At 49.8% G+C, this 19,145-nt stretch overlaps 6 protein-coding genes across 6 annotated transcripts; 3 read left to right on the top strand and 3 right to left on the bottom strand.

Moving 5' to 3' along the window:
• Window positions 1-1,228: 1,228 nt before the first annotated feature.
• Window positions 1,229-2,027, bottom strand: ALTATR162_LOCUS9839 (uncharacterized protein; the record flags this gene model as incomplete). The annotated part of the gene is made up of 3 exons (XM_043317475.1): window positions 1,229-1,777; window positions 1,827-1,883; window positions 1,938-2,027. 3 exons carry the CDS (start codon window positions 2,025-2,027, stop codon window positions 1,229-1,231), a joined length of 696 nt encoding a protein of 231 aa, XP_043173410.1.
• Window positions 2,028-3,475: 1,448 nt separating this feature from the next.
• ALTATR162_LOCUS9838 (uncharacterized protein) lies at window positions 3,476-6,651 on the top strand (the record flags this gene model as incomplete). The annotated part of the gene is made up of 6 exons (XM_043317474.1): window positions 3,476-3,889; window positions 3,943-4,444; window positions 4,491-4,578; window positions 4,630-4,872; window positions 4,926-5,183; window positions 5,226-6,651. The coding sequence occupies 6 exons, from the start codon at window positions 3,476-3,478 to the stop codon at window positions 6,649-6,651; spliced, it is 2,931 nt and encodes a 976-aa protein (XP_043173409.1).
• A 647-nt stretch (window positions 6,652-7,298) lies between these two features.
• Window positions 7,299-8,229, bottom strand: ALTATR162_LOCUS9837 (uncharacterized protein; the record flags this gene model as incomplete). The annotated part of the gene is made up of 2 exons (XM_043317473.1): window positions 7,299-7,757; window positions 7,810-8,229. The coding sequence occupies 2 exons, from the start codon at window positions 8,227-8,229 to the stop codon at window positions 7,299-7,301; spliced, it is 879 nt and encodes a 292-aa protein (XP_043173408.1).
• A 1,016-nt stretch (window positions 8,230-9,245) lies between these two features.
• On the top strand, window positions 9,246-10,717 carry ALTATR162_LOCUS9836 (uncharacterized protein; the record flags this gene model as incomplete). Its single annotated transcript, XM_043317472.1, has 3 exons — window positions 9,246-9,417; window positions 9,465-10,130; window positions 10,182-10,717. The coding sequence occupies 3 exons, from the start codon at window positions 9,246-9,248 to the stop codon at window positions 10,715-10,717; spliced, it is 1,374 nt and encodes a 457-aa protein (XP_043173407.1).
• A 347-nt stretch (window positions 10,718-11,064) lies between these two features.
• On the top strand, window positions 11,065-13,236 carry ALTATR162_LOCUS9835 (uncharacterized protein; the record flags this gene model as incomplete). Its single annotated transcript, XM_043317471.1, has 1 exon — window positions 11,065-13,236. The coding sequence occupies one exon, from the start codon at window positions 11,065-11,067 to the stop codon at window positions 13,234-13,236; it is 2,172 nt and encodes a 723-aa protein (XP_043173406.1).
• Window positions 13,237-14,483: 1,247 nt separating this feature from the next.
• ALTATR162_LOCUS9834 (uncharacterized protein) lies at window positions 14,484-15,708 on the bottom strand (the record flags this gene model as incomplete). Its single annotated transcript, XM_043317470.1, has 2 exons — window positions 14,484-15,266; window positions 15,322-15,708. The coding sequence occupies 2 exons, from the start codon at window positions 15,706-15,708 to the stop codon at window positions 14,484-14,486; spliced, it is 1,170 nt and encodes a 389-aa protein (XP_043173405.1).
• Between the last annotated feature and the right edge of the window lie 3,437 nt (window positions 15,709-19,145).

The following is a 19,145-nucleotide window of genomic DNA, read 5'->3' as shown; positions in this document are numbered from 1 at the left end:
GAGTGACGTCTCAGTTATTCAGAAAAGTTGGTGGTTGACGTTGGCGATGAGAAAGTGAAAGAAAAGCAAATTGATACTGCTTAGCGTGAGAGGAGGTGCAACTGACGTGATAGAGTATACGCATCACTCAAATCGCATGTCTTTGCCATGCCGCTTGCTTGTTCCGACCAGAACAAAGTCATCATGCAGCTTTTGCAGGAGGTCTCAATTGTAAGTACAAAGTGACCGCAATTCGGCATTCAAACAACGTCGTCTTCATGGAAGTCTCGTAGCCTTACCTGTACATCGACGCGATTTCCCCGTGCAGCGCATCGTCATCTCCTCGTCATTTCGGTCCAATCCCGCGCAGAATACGTATATCTCTAGTTGATCATTCGTAATAATGAAGCTTCGACTTTCAAGGCGGCGAATTTCTAGATGCGAAACCTCAATGCGGAGGATCACCATGATCTCCTTGAGGGGGCCCACTTGAGGCAAACAAGCCCTACCCGCAGTGGCGATCATGCATACTCACTATGACATGCAGGTACGGTTTCAAAGACTTCTAACTCTGCAGGCTTTTTGCTAGTTTGCGGGGTGCATTGATGTTCAACAGGGAGAGAGCGGAGACTACCACAAAAGCAAACGGCGCCCCTGAACCAAGGATTGCAGGGAGGATCTGCAAAAGCAAAAGTCGGAACGGCGAGCCTATGTTGTAACATGACACAAGGTAAAGGGTGTTACAGCGGGATCACAATTAGGGTCAAAAGGAGACTATAGCTCACCTGTTGTTCTTTGGGCTGATGCGAGTGTCAGTACCAACTGGCCGCGGACAACAACATGGAACATGTAACGAAGACAGTGTATCAGATGCCGGATACAAGGAGTAATCGAGGTCGTTGGTTCTACTAGCTTTCTAGGTGAAGACTTGTTCATTAACGTGCACGCGGCTTGGGGGGAGGTGAAAGCGAGTACTAGAAGCTGCAGGCTTGGAGCAAGACTGCTTCGGCCTGCTTGTAGTCCAAATATCACAAGATTAACATTATAGGCCGAGCATCAAAGTCGAAGGCAAGTTCCAATAAAGCCTTTGTATCAACTACGAATAGTCTTTAATGAACGACGCTAGCTAGATTGAATAATGCTGAGTATGATTCCAATATTCTCTCATCGCCATCCTGTCTCACCACAAGAGAACGCGCGGAATTGAAGTATCGCTGCCCAGTGTCATAAGGGCAGACAGGCTTACTACTCAAACAGGGTGGTTTTCATCCCACTCCATGACTACATCGTCATATTTTCCCGACTCATTTTCGAAGCACACGATGAGCCTTTTGTTGCACATGGCAACTGTTCCGAAAACCGTAAATTCCACCTCGGTCATATCAGCATCCGTGAAAACTCTCATCTGATCTTCAGAGTTTACTCGGAGACACTTGTCAATGCCGCGTTGGAGCATGTTAATTCTCAAGACGGGCCTCTCCAAGGGGTCGTAAACAGGCCAACCCGCGCTCGAAACCTCGTGGTCATTCAGAGCTTCCTGGGCGCATGTAACAAGAGCGTGGTTGCACTGGGAGAACCTGACGTCCTTGAGAGGGGTATTGCCGATGGACGACTGGTTCGAGATCAGGGTATGATCGGAGCCGTACTTTTGGTCGCATATCATCAGATCTTCATGGAGCTTGTACTCCCTGTACTTCTGGTGTGGAGGGAATGGATCTATAGCGGTGATAATGAAGGTGTTCGCATCCAAGTCATCCATGGCTTTATGTTCATCGTCGATGGAGTTTTGCCGAACAACCTTGACTGAATCAGTGACTATCATTTCAAGAGTAAAAAGGATCACTCACGATAGGAACGGAAGGGGCGGTAGAAGCATGCACCTCGTGTATAACGATAGCGGGTTGCTGAAGCATATGTGTTAGTCTGGAACTACAAGATGGTTAACAAATAAGTCATACCTCTAGTGGTGTGGTATGGATGCGGGGAATCATGACCGCATTAGCGATAAGGCCGCCATAGAGCAATACGAGAAGACGTAGAGAAACCATCGTAAGGTGTGGGCAAGAGATATTGTCGGGGCTATGAGTGTGAGGGTTGTAGTCGGCGAACGTGGTTGGAAAAGTGGAGTGAGTGAAAGCTCGGGTTAGGAATGTGGGTTGATAATCACTCATCGTCCAACTGGACTTCCTCTATATAGGATCTGGTGTCCACCGGCCCCATGTTACGGATTTTGAGACCCTTGGAGTATAAGTCTGGATCAAATGAACATGTATTACTCATAGATGTAATGGCTTCGCCTCCCCGAACGGCCTTCCGCACTACTGAGGAATCCCTTGAGCGGCTCCCAATATAGTGGGCCAGCACAGGCTTGGATGTTCCTTGGTTCCCAATCAAAGCTACCTGGCCCTTTCGAGTGAAGTGGTAATCACGCACGAATTAGAATGCCTATTTGTTGTCTAAAGCCGATCAGGGTCTTTTTCGCTCCAGTTGAACTGCACTATACCGATGTAATCCACTTGAATGACGGGCTGGCCTTTACAAGGATCAGGGTTTGTACCTACACCGAGGCAAGGAAATGCTTGAGACTGATAATTACAGCAAATATGACAGCTAAATTGATGCTAGACTCAATACTGATGAACGTGTAGGTTGTCGACGGAATCCGGCTCACATCTTTGAAATGGGTTGGTGAAGCCTATGTACTCATGCTGCCAAGTTTTCGATGGATAGAACTATAATTTCATGTTGAAAAACTTGTTAATTTGACCATTTAGCTGGTGAAGATTGCGCATCTCGAGGTTATCCTATAATGAACTTGTAACAAGTTGAACGTGTAACAATATGTGGACCATGTGGGTCCGGATATCTCAGGGGCAGGTTTATCCTGTTACTTCCGCGTCATGAACAACACAGATTTTAGGACGTGTCCAAATGATTGGCTGATAAGCCATCCAAGCAATGAACTTTCAACAATGCTTGGAAGTACTTTCCGAAAGTGGAGCATTAGAATGCAACAGCGCTTGTTAGCATTCCTAACTTGCACGACGTACTCGTCATTTCACAGCGAGCTATCTCATACTTCGTCAGCTATGTATCCACCCCATATGCTTTTGAAATCACAGTGATGGCTAGACCGACAAAGAGCTTGTTCTCCAAGTGCCTGGTGATGCGTTCAGCATTGTTGTCATAATCAGCCACAGCGAATGAAACCCTCAAGAATAGAACCGCCAGATAGGGAGTCAGTGATGATAGTTAGTTGGCTGTTTAAGTTCGTCATGCTTCGTGATGCGTGGCTACAGATTGCCTTTGATTGAACTGGTCGTTTCCTGCGGTGTCAATGGTTGTCGTCAATAGCATCCGCTTTGAATCCCGTCGTCCTCCTACCGAGGCAAGAAGATAGAAACATAGAGTTTGCTTCGTCGGCACATGCTTGATACTTATCTAACCATAAATAGTGTTCACGCCAGCTCTGTTGCGCAGATAATAACTCGCCATTATGCGACTCTTCACATGGATACAAACAGCCTTCCACGTCTCCGATGTTATTAACGCATCCACAAGCATCGCCTGGTCAAAGTTAACTTCACGGAGACCCGAGTCACTAGAGATAGAACTCACTAATGAGGACTGTGTTCACAATCCTTATTGCCAATTGAGCAAGAATCTTGGTACACACGAATGGGTCAACGATTGCCCAGGCCTTCCCAGAATCACTGAAGCCCTATGGAGGAAATACAGATACAAAGACACCAAGTTTTTGAACAAGAACCTCCAGAACTATCTAAAGCTGAAGGAGAGCAAGTGGAAGCTGGCCTCCGATGAGTTGACCTTTCCTACATACCTGGCGAAACGATACGCCCCCAATGTATCACCCAGTAGCATGGTCTGTGATGGGCTCGGCATGTGCAGAGTGGGTATCCCACGTTCGGCTTCGGGTTTTACTGGCGCTAACGGTACCATCAGGCCCCGAGCTGCAAAGACATCGGTAAGAATAATACCGCCGATGAACAAAGGGCAGCCATGTTGTTCTTTGAATTCGTTTCCGGTCTCGACCATTCATTTCACATTAGGAGTGAGGCCACTCAGGACCATTACAGGCATATATTGGAAGACATAGACGGACTTACGGCGATGTTCACGTATGCCGATGAGCAACAGGATGCAGCGGTTAAGAAGGAAGAGAAAAAGCAGAAACGCATAGCGCAGATGGAACTGGCTTTTGGCATCATCACAGCCGTCTTCCAACTGTTTACCACGGCTGCTAATATTATGAACTATAGACCGGCTTCCCTTACGTCATACATTAACAGATTCTCCAAATCACAAAAACTCGCTGGAAGGTGGCAGCGAAGTCTGAGCAGGCTGTCTAATAAGTTTCCAAAGTCTTCGAGGCTTAAGAAATTTTCGAGTCGGAGAAAACCCGGTGACGGCTTATTCAGGGAAAAGTCCATCGAAAATGCACAGAGTACGTTTTAAACGTGATTATGAAACAAATGCCTAATATAGAGTAGAGCTTTGGACCATCACAAGCGGAGGTTGGCTAGGTACGCAAGCTTTGACTAAAGAAGTAGTCAAAGAGATCAATCACAAGAAGGATCTGTAAGTTAGAGTCGGTTTGCATACTCAAACACAAGCACTGACTCAATACAGGCATGGCTTCGAGAAAACTTTGGACGCCGTACGTGCGGCTTTGGTCGATCTTGACAGCTATGCAGTCGACGAAATTCTGGAAGGAATGCCAATCCTTGTCTTGGGCGGCGAGACACATAATGGGCATAACATTGTCGACCTTTACGAGAAAGACTTCTTCTTCGGCGCCAACGTCTATTTTCGATCCTATGTCCAATTCGTAATTGGGATGAAGTCTTACGCGACCATCATAAGCGCTCTATGGTATGTGCAACAGCGCCGGTTATACCCTGTGAATGAGTACTTATTTTTGATAGGAGAACAGAAGGCGTATACATCGTTGAGAGTCTTGCTCCTTCCGGCAGGAATTGTGACCAAGACGATCGCGGACCATCGCTCAACAAAGTCTGCCTTCCAGAACGCCCCAATAGGTCATACTGGGTCTACGCAATGTCGAACTACGACGATAAGAAGACACGAAGTCCTCCAGGATGGGAGCATCTCACGAGCGAAGAAGGATTTCACGGCCTCTACGATAGTGACGTAGTCCGAGCTGCTTTTTGGCGAGTCGAGGTGTAGGGCCCTAATAGTGAGAAGGAAGACGAAGGATGCCGCAGGCCCTCAGCTCCTGAACCGCCGGTGGTGTATAGCCAAGGGTTGAACGCTACGAACCCATCAAATTTGAACGCCACGAATCCTCATTTTCCGGGTGCGATACCATATCTGGATGACTACGGCAACGCACCCGATGGCTTTGACATCCCTATATGTCACAGTTGGCTAGGCGAGGCCATCTCCAACGTTGACAGCAAACACAACAATAACACTCCTTGCCAATGCGACTCTCCCAACCCAACACACGCAACGTCCTGGAGCCAACCCACCAACTGGACCATGGCATACACCAAGAAGTTCATCAAGGATAGCGGACTGTATAACTTTGATGATTTTGGGAAGAAGTGTAAATCTTGCAACAAGATGGGTGTGAGTTGGAAGGCGTTACTGAAACTCGAAGATGAGGAGAAGCCAGCGAAGCACATGAAACATGCCTGGAATGGCGGCTGCAAGAGCAATTCACACAAATCTCACCCACTCGGACCACCACAGCTTAGCGATCCAGCACCGAAAAGTTCATCGACGGCATCACCAGCTTCAAGTACACCCGACTCTTGCTCCCCAACACCCACTCGAGAGCCCATCGTCCAAGCTACAACCGAGCTCGTCGGCCACGAAACACGCTACCCTAAAAACACACCCAAGAACATCACACGACAAGGCGCCTGCAACGGGCCATACTGCATCGTTGACACCGTCTACGTCATCATCGAGCAAAAATATGGATACAATGTCGATTCCTCCGTCCGAGCTGGCGAACATGCCTGTTACGCTGGCGATAACTGGTGCATTGAGCAGTCAGCGCACGATATCTGCGAATACCCTGATGAACCGGAGGAGGACGCTGATGAAGAAGAAGAGGAAGAAGAAGAGGTTGGCGAAGATGAGGACGAGTACGCGGACTTCATTCAAGACTCCAAGACCCCAGACAACAAGTCTCGAGTCGACAAAACCCCAGGTGGCAAGCCGCAAAAGGAACAGGAACCCACGCCCGAGAAAGACGAAGCCACGAGAAAGTTCGAAGAGTCGCTAAAGTTGGCAAACTGGCGATGGGTATGTATCTGCGGCGGAAATGGTACAGTGGGCCAACACGGTATCAAGTGCTTCGACAAGAGCGTTACCACCAAGACTACCACCGTAAAGGGCAGGATGAAACAAACACACACTCCTGGCAGGTCTGCAGCCGGTACCCTGACGAACGCTTCCGAAGGTGGAGTTGCAGTTGCACCCACCGATACAGAAGAAGTTGTCACCGTTACAACGCAAGCAGCCCTTCGCATCAAGACCGTGTACGAAACCATGAAACGAGACGCAACTCTCCAAGCGGCATTAGGATTACCAAGTCTTGCTATCTCGACCGAAGCTCCAGTGTTTCTTCCTAGCAGCTATGCTTCGTTCGCTTCTTACTCGATAGTGGCGACGAACTAAGGTGTTATTCATTTGTAGCGACGGTGGAGGTCAAGGTGGATAGTTGGAGAATCGTCCTTTGGGAATGGATACGGTGTTTTCCCCTTTCTGTGTGCTCTCTAGTTCTCTGTTATTGGGAGAGCCAGAGTATACTTCTCTTGGCGCGGTTAGTGGTGACAGGTGGAAAGGGGCGACGAAAGACGATGGGTGTATAGCGACGTACTCTTGAAGTTAATATCCTAACGCCATCAACTGAGGTTGTCATGTACCCGCTTTGATAATACGACAACCATGTTCGCCGTATCAATCTGAGAATACGCACAGCGCAGCAAGGTAGAATGAAATGATGGTGTATATCGGACTTGACATTATGCTTTGCAGTAAAAGGAATATGAAACGTCCCAGCACTTGGCGACGTCTGATCCAAGCAATCTCAACAAGATACGAAAATTGGACCTTTGACCAGCAAAAGGACTACATGTAAAAAGCAGTATGAAGGAACTAAGTAAGTAAGGGTATCATCGCTGTAGTGTGTGCGCGAAGTAACGAGAGGAGAAACAACATTACCGAGAGAAGTGTAGAAATCATTGCCAAATACCAGGAATGCCGAGAAGAACAGTTCGTCGTGTTCGAGTCCTCTGACCTGTAGCAAGAGATAGCGAGGAAGCTCAGTCGTCTGTAGCGTTCATTTTACCCATTTCAAGCCCGACTTCGTCCGTCTTCATCCTTTCACCATCCGGCCCTCTTCGTCCACCTCCTACAAAGCCCCAAAGACTCACCGCTGCGACGGCCCAAGCAGTTATCATGAAAGGTATCATAATTGCACGACCAGCAATCTCAACTCCGCATTGCTTGCCATAATCGTCTCGCACCATAACGGCACCTCTGACATCTTGGAGCTCGCACGCCCAGGTCTCAAGATCGAAGGTGCCAAAGTTATAGCGAAAGAAATTCTCCTGGGTCGAAGCTGTATTGTTCATACGAGATGCGCGGAAGTTGACGAAGCCTTCACGAAAGTGCGAGGTGTTCTTGTGGGTAACGTAGATGGAGACTAGAGCGAAGAGGACGAGGATGGCGTTGGTGATGTGAAAGAACATGATGTTGCGACGGAAGGCGTATGATTGAGTCTTTTGATTCATTAGTACGAACGCTTCTCGGTTGTTCGGTGATTGTATGTACCCGCTTGCCCATGTTCCAATCCGCGCCCACGAACCCAAGATGTGCCGCAGCCAGACATATACTGACTGTAGCAGCAATGATGGCCAATTTTGCTGGTACGGCGTAAAGCATCCTCGGTAGAGCAGCCATGATGATGGCCTCGCCAGGCTCGCCGCTTTTTCTTGTCGTCTGAAAGGTGAACCCCATCATACGGTTGTCCTCGATGAAGCTGTAGGTCAATGCCTTGAGCGTGATCACTGGTATTGCGATGATGAGTAAGAGTGAGAGGAAGATGCTGTATAGTAGCCTTGCAATACGATGGTGCGGACATGAGCTAGTGTTGAGTGGCTGATTGAAGACTGGTGGGGTGTCTTTCTTAGACTGGAAGAGAGATGTGACTTTGCCGGCTGCCGGTGGGAGAGCGAATTTGACTTTCGTCATGCTGGCTGCGGTATGGTTTCTACCTTTCTCAGAAGGATAGTCGTGAGAGGTGAGAGGTGAGAGGTGGGCAGGCTATGGATAGCGGAAATAGACGTTAACTAACTGATGGCAACGAGACACAGTAGAGTTACATAGCATCTGATCACCGCCGAGACATGCGTCTCAAGATATGCATGCTTGTTTAGTCGCCCGCACCGTACCTACTCCTACGTACGATCTCTACCGAGGGAAATATTGTTCGGTCAATGCTGTCCTACCGGCACGGGGCTGCTTTGTGGTTCCTATCAAGGACTTGCTTGAACGGTCCAGTACATTCCCGGCTTTTTCTAGATGAACCGCAATGCAGTTGACAGGTTTCAAACGGTCTGGTGATCATGTATTGGTGGTTGTACTGGTGGTTAAATTGTTACGCGACAGGAAGTGTGTGAGATACGCAACGTGCACGATCCACCCACTGCGCCGATGATAGTTCTCGCATATCACGATAACGCACTCTGCTAAGCGTTTGAGATATCTCTTGGGTGTTCGCGTAGTTCACAAAGCGGCTGAAGCGGAAGTTGATCACATATCAGTACTGATAGAAATGGTGGGCAGCATAGGACACAGCGCGGTGTGCTGCGTAGATCCTCCGGATAGGTATCTGCATCAAGACGACGCGTATTTTGTTTATTATTATCGGCCAGTATAGTAGTCATCAGGCTGATTGGAGGGCATGCGATGTGGGCGGGAACGGGAGATGTGATGAAGGGTTTCGGTCGAGAGCAGCATTATCTGGTATGTAGGCTTGTATGAACTGGAGAAAGGAGACGATATTCGAAACAATTCCACAATGCGATGTTAGGGAAAGGGGTTTCCCAAGGGTAGATGCAAGTTGTTGACAAGCAGAGTGAGGTAATGAAGGATGGAGGGTGGCGGTGATGTCAGACATGCCCGAGCGCTAATTGTCGAGGAGTCGCGATTCGACGCGTTCACAAGACATCTCCGTCAACAACATCAAATCCCCTTTGCGATACGCCATGGCCTTCACAGCGCTCAACAACAAGCCATCGGCACCTATAGTCCCCGTGCAAACGCCTGCCGCACCTGCACCTGCGCCGGCTGCACCGACTCCCGTACCACATCCACAAGAAATTGATGTCGCTTTCGCTAGCAATCATGAGCTACGGAAGCGCGTGCACGCCGCCATAGGTATATGCCCCCTCTTCCAAGCATAAGACAATGCTAATTGCCTTAAGACCAGAACCCCACGCAAAGCACACTTTTCCGCGACATTTCGACATTTATCCTTAATCAAACTTCGCAACCCGCCGCCGAGCCAGCAACAAAGAAGCGCAAGATCGAAGAGAGCATTGTCCCACAGAATGGCGCATCACCAACAGGAGGCAGCCTCACAAGTACTGCAACGAAAGCGTTCAAGACATTTCCAGCCGTCAGCTTCTCGATACCACAGCGAAAGAAGTTCACCCTTGAACTCGTAGACAAGAAGGATGGCGGCATAAGAGCCATAGGCGCCAATGGCAACGTCGAATTTGCCGTTGCGTGGAAAGACGTCGATCAAGTCTTCTGCTTGCTTATACCCGAGAAGGCGAAGAAGCAGCACCATTTTGTCATCATACCAGTGCATGGCGATGGAGTGGCGCCTGTGCCAGATGAATTGAAGGCCTCACCGCCAGAGCCAATAGTCTGGACGTTTGAGGAGGCGACAGGAAAGAACATAGTCGAAGGCGAAGATCCAGGACCAGGACCAATGGCTGAGGCTATACATCATTGCTTGATACAAGCAGGGACCGGGAAAGAGGTCATCTTCCCAGATGCGGACGAATTCGCGAGCGCAGTGCCAGAAAGTCACAGGAAGGGCGAGAAGGCGTATCATGTCAAGGCGCACAGAGGAAGCAAGGAGGGTGCGTCGTACACGGATTTCGCAATCTAGAACTTCTGCTAACATATTGTAGGCTACCTCTTCTTCACCTCGGTAGGCATCCTCTATGGCTTCAAGAAGCCCCTCGCATTCTTCGACTTCGCCTCTATCAACAGCATATCGTACACAGCCGTCCTGCGTAATACGTTCAACATCGTCTTCACCACACCCACAGGCGATATCGAATTTGGCATGCTCGACCAACAAGACTTCGCGGGCATAAACGAATACGTACAGAAACACGGGCTGCAGGATGCTAGTCTGGCTGCCGACCGACGCGCAAAGAAATTGAACGTAAACAAGGTGGGTGGCAAGAAGGAGAACGGAGCAGCAGTGGGGGAGGCTGGTGGCGAGGAGGAGGAGAGCGAATTGCAGAAGGCGGAGAGAGAATTACAAGACCAGGAAGACGACGAGGAAGAGGATGACGATTTTGACCCTGGAAGTGAGGGCGAGAGTGAAGGCTCAGGCTCGGACAGTGAAGATGAAGACGGAGAAGGTGGAGGCTATGAGGAGGGCGATACAGCGGAAGTAGAGTACGATGAGGCTGATGGTGATGAGATGGAACATTAGGGATTGTCCATCAACAAACATCCATTCCAGGCGCTATACTACGGCGTATACCCTTTTCAGCACTGCATATACTGTATAGTCATCCGAGCGAAATGTTGCGGCCCGCCAAGTCTTATATATGAACTCCCCGTCACACCCAACACTCTCCGGCTGAAGTGCCGCACCCCGCACTGTACCTCAATCTGTCCAAACACATCACTCATCAAGATAAACACCATGACGCTCCCTTCTGCAACATGTCATTCCCTCCTTCTAGCATCCTAGTCCTCTTTCCATTCAACTCACCTACCAGTTCACCACCACCTACTGAAACACTACCAACCACGCGATAGCATTTACCAGTGTACATGCGCAGACAGAACCCGCGACATCTACGTATCTGCGTTCCTGACCTCTCGGACCCTCGCATTGCTGAGGCTCCCGTGAGCATGCGTCTCCCGACCGTATGGCGCGCGCTATGGTGTCTGGTATTCCTTACTGGGCTCGTAGTGGTCAGTGTGCTGTATACGTTGGGTTGGACAAGAGAAGACGGGCTGAAAATATTCCGACCGGGGATTGGCTCCGGGACATGGCTAGACTGGAAGAGTGGTGTAAGTGACGAGGTTGAGTCGGTGGAAGCGCAACTGCCTGAAGGTTTGCATCCCATTGAGTTCCTGATGAGCCAGGCAGGGAAACACTTCGATGCCTTGATCGCGACTGAAACAACAACCCTACACCATGCAGCGGCTCAGTACCGAAAGAAACGCGGTCGTCACCCACCACCTGGTTTCGAAGCTTGGTACGCCTATGCCGTCGAGTCCGGTGCCGTCGTGATAGAATCGTTCTGGGATCAGATATACGAAGACTTGAAGCCCTTTTGGGGTGTCGATCCCGTCGTCCTACGCAAACAAACCCATGCCTTCTCGCCCAAGATCTCGATCCGCAACGGCGAGGTAGAGGGTAGCACGAATAACGCGTACGAAAAGTTGGATATCTGGGTCGATATGCTGCGAACTTTGGCAAAGCATCCTCAGATCAAACTTCCAGATGCGGATATTCCGGTTAATGTGAATGACGAACCTGCTATGTTGGTGCCGTGGGAGATGTTGGATACAGTGGTATCGATAGCTCGACCTATGATGTTGAAGCCAGAGGATATTATATCAGATTATAGAGGCTTAAAAGATATCGAAGAGTTGACGGCAAACTTGACGTTCGATCCAGAATGGCTTGGTCCACGACTCACACATCCCGCTTCACATCTAGGTCCGCGTCCGTTCTGGTCACTCGTACGTCCAGCGTGTCCACCGGGGAGTGCAGCAAGGAAGACACACGTGTTCAATGACATTTGGGATCCGGAAGGCGAAACGAGTGAAGCGCATTCGGCGGCTGCTTTGTTGCCTACTGAGCTGCCTGGAGAAGGTTTGAGAGGGTACAGAAAGAGTTTCGCGAACGCCGTTGATGCGTGTCAGCAGCCGAATTTACAGGGTCTTCATAGCGCATTCGTCTCCCCAAATTCGATGAGTGTGACGCAGAAGCTATTCCCTCTCTTCGGCGATGGCAAGCTCGCTATGAGCAGCGAGATCCTCATTCCAGGGGCTAAAGAGTGGAATCTTAGCATCGCATCCTCAGATTCACCAGATACACCATGGGATAAGAGAGTCAATAAGCTCTTATGGCGTGGCCCTACAACCCAAAGCCGCGATTCAGCGCGCTACTGGCAGCACTTCCAGCGCGAGCGTTTTGTCAGCATGCTGAACGCGACGCATGTTGAGATTGCAGAAGCGTCAATCCATTCAGGCAATGAGAGCACAGTGGGCGTAGGCTATGCGAGTAATTTTCGACTTCTGCCGGCTAACGAGTATCACATTAACAGCCTGACCCAAGGACAGTTGGCAGAGTGGGTAAACGGATGGGCAGATGCTGCATTCACGGATCAACGCTGTGGTAGGGAAAGCGAGAAAGACTGTGCATACCTTAACAAGTACTTTACTGCCGATATTCAAGAAGTGATTCAGGACGAGGACACAAAGTATGCGGCTATAGTGGATGGTGACAGTGGTGACGATGGCAGTGAGCTCATACGGCATCTTCGCCACGGCAGAGTCACGCTCCGAGCCAGCATCCACCGCAAATGGTACGATAGTCGTCTCGTACACTGGCTGCATTTCATCCCCATGGACAACACATTCGTCGACTTGTACGGCATCATGGAGTATTACCTAGGCACGAACGTTAGTGACGAAGCTAAAGAGTTCCCACATGCAGTGGGTGAAGTGCAAAAGCATGAGCACCACTTCAAGACACCAGCCGTTGATTCCGAAGAGAGTTTCAGGGAGCATGAGCATATCAGGCGGGAAGAAGACAATCGCAACGACACCGCGAAGAAGATAGCTGAAGCGAGCAGAGAGTGGGCTAAGAAGGTGTTGAGGCGCGAAGACGTGCTCGTATACGTATACCGATTATTACTCGAGTATGCCAGAATATTAGATGACAGGCGAGAGAGAATGGGATGGGTAGAAGATCTGAAGGGAGAGTGAGACTTGCTCAAGTTTGCAGAGGGGAGGAGCGCCACGGTCTCGAACTCTGGAGTACGACAGTCACGATCTATCAAAACACGCAACACCGTCTTCAAAGGCAATCACGTTGCAACCCTCTATAATCACAACGACCTCCGAGATACTGTACACAGGCCCTTTGAAAAACCTACATTACATCATCTTCGCCCCAATTGCTCATATCACGAGACACATCTATACACGGGAACAACATCTGCGGACTCGTGCCCTCACCCTAGTGCATCCAACTTTAAGCGTGGTGGAAATGAGCATTCTCTTCCTAGCCTGCCTCTTAGCAATCTGCCTACCAATCCTCAGTGTACAGCTGCCCCGCCTCGTCCCCGTTCTCTGTACATCTCGCTCAAACGCCACAGAAAACCGATCCTCGCTACACGAACGGTCACCACCCTTACGACGGCGCCTACGACAGGGAAGGTCAACCTCAGCGCCGCGAAGTCGAGCACAACACGGGGGAAGGGAAGCGACGGACGGTGCGGATAGTGGAGCCTCATCGACGGGAGAGGAAACAGGGTCAGAGGAGATCCATATCCAACCGCCGATCCAGACGGGATTATTGAAGGTGGAGGGGAAAGGTAAGGGTAGGGCGGATGGGAAGGAGGTGGTGAGGAAACCTTGGGATCCACCGTTTCCGAAGAAACCAGAGAGAAGAGTGGAAAATGGTTGGTCCGTTATGCCTCCTACGCCGCCGAAAAAGACAGGGAGAGAGCTGGAAGCAAAGGACATCGCGAGACGACTGTTTCCTCCTGATGGTGACAGCGGATACACGTACGACAAAGAACCCAATGACGGGGTCATTGGGTCGGATCGCGAAGCTACTCCTCGACCTACGCCTAAGTCTACGCCTGCACTTGGAACCCAACATGGCGTTTTCATCGCCAGTGCCAAACTGGCGTCAGCGAAGAAGAAAGACAAGAGCAAATCCGGTGTCATGTCGCCCGTTTGGATATGCGTCGGCATATTGGCAGTCTTGATTTTCATCCTGACGTTTGCAATTCTGATCGCTCATTGTTTGGCATGGTTCCTCGTGTACAAAACCGAGGCTAGACTTGGGGAGGCACGAAGAGGCATCATGCAAGGCGGAGAGATGAGATTGTGCTTGTGCGCAACATAAAGAAACCCGCTGTTGTATTTCAGCAATCGCTATGAACGCTAGAATGAAGACGTATTACTATTTGGAGGCACCCGGCCAATTGTTTACAGGACCAGATCTAACAATTATGATGTTCACCGTTGGCTGCTGGTGCATGACCTGTCTTTTCCAGCAACTCCTGCTCTTGCCGAGGAGACCTTGACAATGAAGACTTCCCGTTCTCAGAATCTCTGCTATCCAACCTCTCGTCTATGCCGTGTGAACTCTGCGGGCCTTCGCTGAACCCAGAGTTGGTCCTGCTTGCCAGGTTCATTGCATCCGCCATGGCAAGCGCCGCAACATTCGGACGCTCAACCTGAGAGGCCGTCTCCGGGTCCTCCGGTGGCTGGAACAGCGCAGCCTCGTGGTCGTCAAAGTCCTGGCCTGGGTTGACGGTCTGGTACTCCACCAACTTGACGATGCGGTACATGCCGAAAGCGAGCAAAGTACCCATCAGCGGTCCGAACCAGTAAATGTAATGATAGCCTGGGAAGTTATGTGTGACGACGCAAGGCCCGAAACTCCTCGCGGGATTCAGACTGCCACCTGTGAAAAACACACCAACCATCTCTGCCACGAAAAGCGCGAGACCGATGCCAATCGGTGCCAAGTATGTAGCCTTGTGCTTCTCAGCCGCGAGCATGAAGATTGTGAAGACAAGGAGTGATGTGAGAAACATCTCGAGGAAGACACCACGAGCGGCAGAGACGCCTGCACCAAGCGTCGTGGAGACATTGAGAGGACCCGGAATGATGGCTTGGATTACACCGGCGGCGGCCATACCAGCGAGCATTTGGGACAGGAAACAGAGGCATGCGCGAACGGCTGGAATAGCTCCGATGAGGTAGAGTCCGAGTGTCACCTATGGTCGTTCTCAGTTATCTTCCACACTTTTTCGTTTCATCAGGCTGACTTACAGCAGGGTTGAACAATCCTCCACTCACTCTGAAGAATACCCACACATTGACCATCAGGCTAAAGCCAAAGATTAGACTGATGTATAGCAGCACACTGGTGTCCGGCGCCTGTGTGATGCTGTTGTTGTTTTGCCCAGAGGTTGTTCGATTGCTGTATGTCGCTGCTGTGTTGGCTACACTCGTTCCTCCAAACGCGAAGAACAGGAACATAAATGTGCCTGCAAACTCTGCTGCAGCGGCAACAAGTTCATTGCGCCACCGGTTGGGCAGGAAACCCGATCTTGTGGGATGACCTGGAGGAGCACCATCTTTTGGTAAGGTTTTTGGCTTGTGAGACGCTGGGGGCGAATCCTTCTTGTGTAGCGGAAGGATGTTCTTGAGCGCCATCGTGACGGCCGAGACTCAAGCCTGGCTACAGTCGTCGAACGTCGGTAGTAATGGTATGGAGCAGAAGCTGTTATGCTTGATCGAAGACACGAATGCCACAAGGCTGAAGACAGTAGGAAGAGACCTAGAGAAGAAAAAAGAGGTCTTGTAGCTTACGGCTGGACTTCAAGCAAAAGCACCAGAAGAACACCTAACGTTCGCTAGCAAAACTGACGTCTTGCACAAGCCTGAGCGCCATAATGGTCGGCGGGGTTCTGACGCGGACTACCTCGAGACCGGTGGTTCATCCGTCATGGCGTTATTGAACCCAATAAGCAGCCGCACGTCTCACATTCGCACGATGCTGGCCTTGAGCCATGATCATCAAGTCCAGCCACACGGTATCAATCCCTGCATGAAACCCTTATCCCCGGCTGTTTGAAGCCCGCGGAGGTGGATAGTGGCACATAATGCAGCGGCGGCTTTGGTGTGAATGGTCAGAAGTTCGTGATGCAGAGGATGTGCCGTACGCGATGCGCTCAGATCGCCAGCTAGGTAAAAGGCTGCCACGCTTGCGGACTAGCCGGGCGCGCTAGAGAATATGATGTCATGAGGAAAGGGTGAATCTCGAATCTCCAGATCATTGCTCGCTGGTGTCCGCGATTGTGGAGACACTCCACGCGTCAATGCTGACTTCGTGTTGAGATTTACGAGATTTACGAGATCTGCGAAGGTTAAGAGGAGCGGTGTTCCCTAGGTGGCTCGGCCTCTGCGACGCTTTATCATCGCGATGCGGAGGAGATGTCACCCACAGTTCACCCGGCGGCAAGACAGATCCATTAAGATCGACTGAGTTCGTGCGCAGATTCTGAGAATAGTGGCTGAAGGTCGCAAACTCCCACTGGCTTCTACTAAAGAAGCTGTTGAGACTTGAACTTGGTTTAGCGGCCTAAAAAACCATCTTGTAACGCTTCCGTAGCACCAACGCTATCGATGGTAGAACTATCGTCAGATTCGAGGAGCTATTCACGAAGAGTTTCGTCGCAAGATTGCCAAAACCAAGAGGTTTGTACTGGCACTCAACCATGATTGCACCGCCATATTACCGAGACTTGAAGTACACTGCAACACTGTTTAGCGGTTTGACCCTCTCAGCCTATCGACGAAAATTAAACTTGCCGTCAATTCGCAGTGGCTTACTCCAAAACGATCAGCATTTTGTCGTCCGCTTCCACGCTTCTCCGTACTTCCCATAGATTTCATTCTTGACTACGAGGCCAAGAACCTACTTCACCTTCCTTGAAGTTGTCGACACTCACGTATGCTTTCGTGTATCTACCACCCATTGTCGTCGCTGTTGTCGAACATTCATTGCTTTGCACCACATTCCCATCTTTGGCGCTCTTATCCTTCTACACAATCTCAACTCTGTTTTCGTTCCCATCTAAGATCTGTTGGCTGTCTTTGCTTGTCTTCTTCGCCTCTTGCGCAATACCAAAGGCCTAGCAAAGTCCGATTCTCTTGTAGGTTTTGTCGGTACGGACATCCAGGCCCGTTTCTCAGGATTGGTCTTTGGTACACTGAGGTAAGATCGACGCATCGCATGGTGGTAGTATGTATGTTCCAATACGTCGATGTGGTGGATCGCGCAGTTAGAAGTAGTGGTTTCAGTAGAGTCGCCAAGGTGTTAACAATGCACGACTATCAATCCTCCGCTCGTTATGAAGGCGTGATGTTGATGTCGGGTCTCACAACGACTCATCACCTCAAAGCACCTGTGTTGTCACGTTTATCACTGAGTGAAGAGTTGGGGTTCATTGATCAGATAAGACAGTAGCACCGCGCAATGCAATCACTTCGAGCTGTCATCTGGCCTGAGCGTTAAGACAAGCACTGGTAACACTAGCAGCCTGTGTACCGATTGACTGCCTGACTTGTCGCATACACTATCGCTGAAGACAAATCGTAGCCTCCCCGATATTTTACAGATTCCTGACGATGAATAAATATCTATACCAGCCTATTGCACTATGAGCCCTGAACCTTGGCCTGTAAACGTCTGCTATATACCTCAGCTCAGGGCAGTGTCACATTCGACGAGACACCTGATATCCCTTCGCCGGTCTCTGGTGAAATCTTGTATGAGCTCATTTCTCACATTACTAACCCAGCTTTTCGTCAGAGTAATGGGTTTCAAAGAAAAACAGCCTGCGACACGAACGTTGGCTATGATCTCTGCTTCATCCGTCTCAACATGATAAAGGACAGACACTCGGAGACAGTGAACAACCTACAGGCCGCTAATGGACGTCGTGTCCAATTACCCGGCTTCCGTCAAGACTGCGGCAAAAGACTAAAACGTCTTGCACTGCTCCTTGTATATATCCTACCCTTTCTCACCCCTTTTATTGTCGATGCAGCTAGTTGTATGATTATGACACATAGTTGAACTTACTCCATGTGATCTTGGCCTAGCTGTCTCCAGCATGTTCACTGGCTACATCTCGGCTCAGCCCGATCGCGGAGAAATGGGTTCTCTTAATGGAGTGATTGAGTGATCCGGACCGCATCGATGCTACTTCTATTGCGGAGATAGCGATTGCGTCGCTTGCTTGTGTGCGATTTGACGTTTTGTTGCGGTGGTTTAGTTGGTTGTTGGCCTGGTTGGTTGATCCTAATTTGGTGGTAGTTATGTGTTTATGCTATAGTGCACTTGGAGGAGCAGATGATGTGTGGTCTAACATAATTAACATAACGTAATAGTAACAGAAGCCAAAGAATTCAATAGAAGGTAACTGTCGGTATAAAAGCATGTTGAATCAGTAGCCCCAGAGATCCATGGGCGTCGCCCAATGAGGTTTGCGGTCTAGTCATGTACTCTAATCCGAATGACTTCATTCCTAGAAGCGGTCGTGGTATTCATACGCTGAGAACTACTCAGAGCGGCAAGTCGTTACTGGTAAATTGATCGTGAAACGGGCGTACAGCAAAATCAGTTGGTGCGCTTCAGCAAGTTGTGCAGGTGATATGTCCAAGTCCCATATTCACTGCTACTGCTGACTTGCTGTTGTACTAGGTACACTACCGAACCTTGACTTCCGATCAACCTTGCATGATGGGATCGGGCCGTAGAAAAGCGTAGAATTTGATCTGGACCGCAGCGATGCCGGTACTGGCGGGGTAGGATCATCGTGCAGACTTTGCAACAGCAAGGTAGCCGTTGGGGACTGCACCTGAGTACCGAAGGGCTTCGGACGGAAGCTCAGCGTGACTATTCGGAGTCGCTCATTGTACTTAATAGATTAGTAGAGCTGTGCTAGGATATAACATACAGATGTTCAGCTCTGATGATGATGATGATGATGATGATATAAAACATAAAACCTGGTGAGAAGGTGGTTTCAGAATGTGAGTTTGACAGACCGAAATGCAGGTTTCTGGAGAATGACTAAACAACG

This window comes from Alternaria atra (assembly GCF_907166805.1).
Source record: "Alternaria atra isolate CS162 genome assembly, contig: 32, whole genome shotgun sequence".
NCBI classification, from domain to species: Eukaryota; Fungi; Ascomycota; class Dothideomycetes; order Pleosporales; family Pleosporaceae; genus Alternaria; species Alternaria atra.
This window is presented reverse-complemented; position numbering and strand designations above follow the sequence as displayed.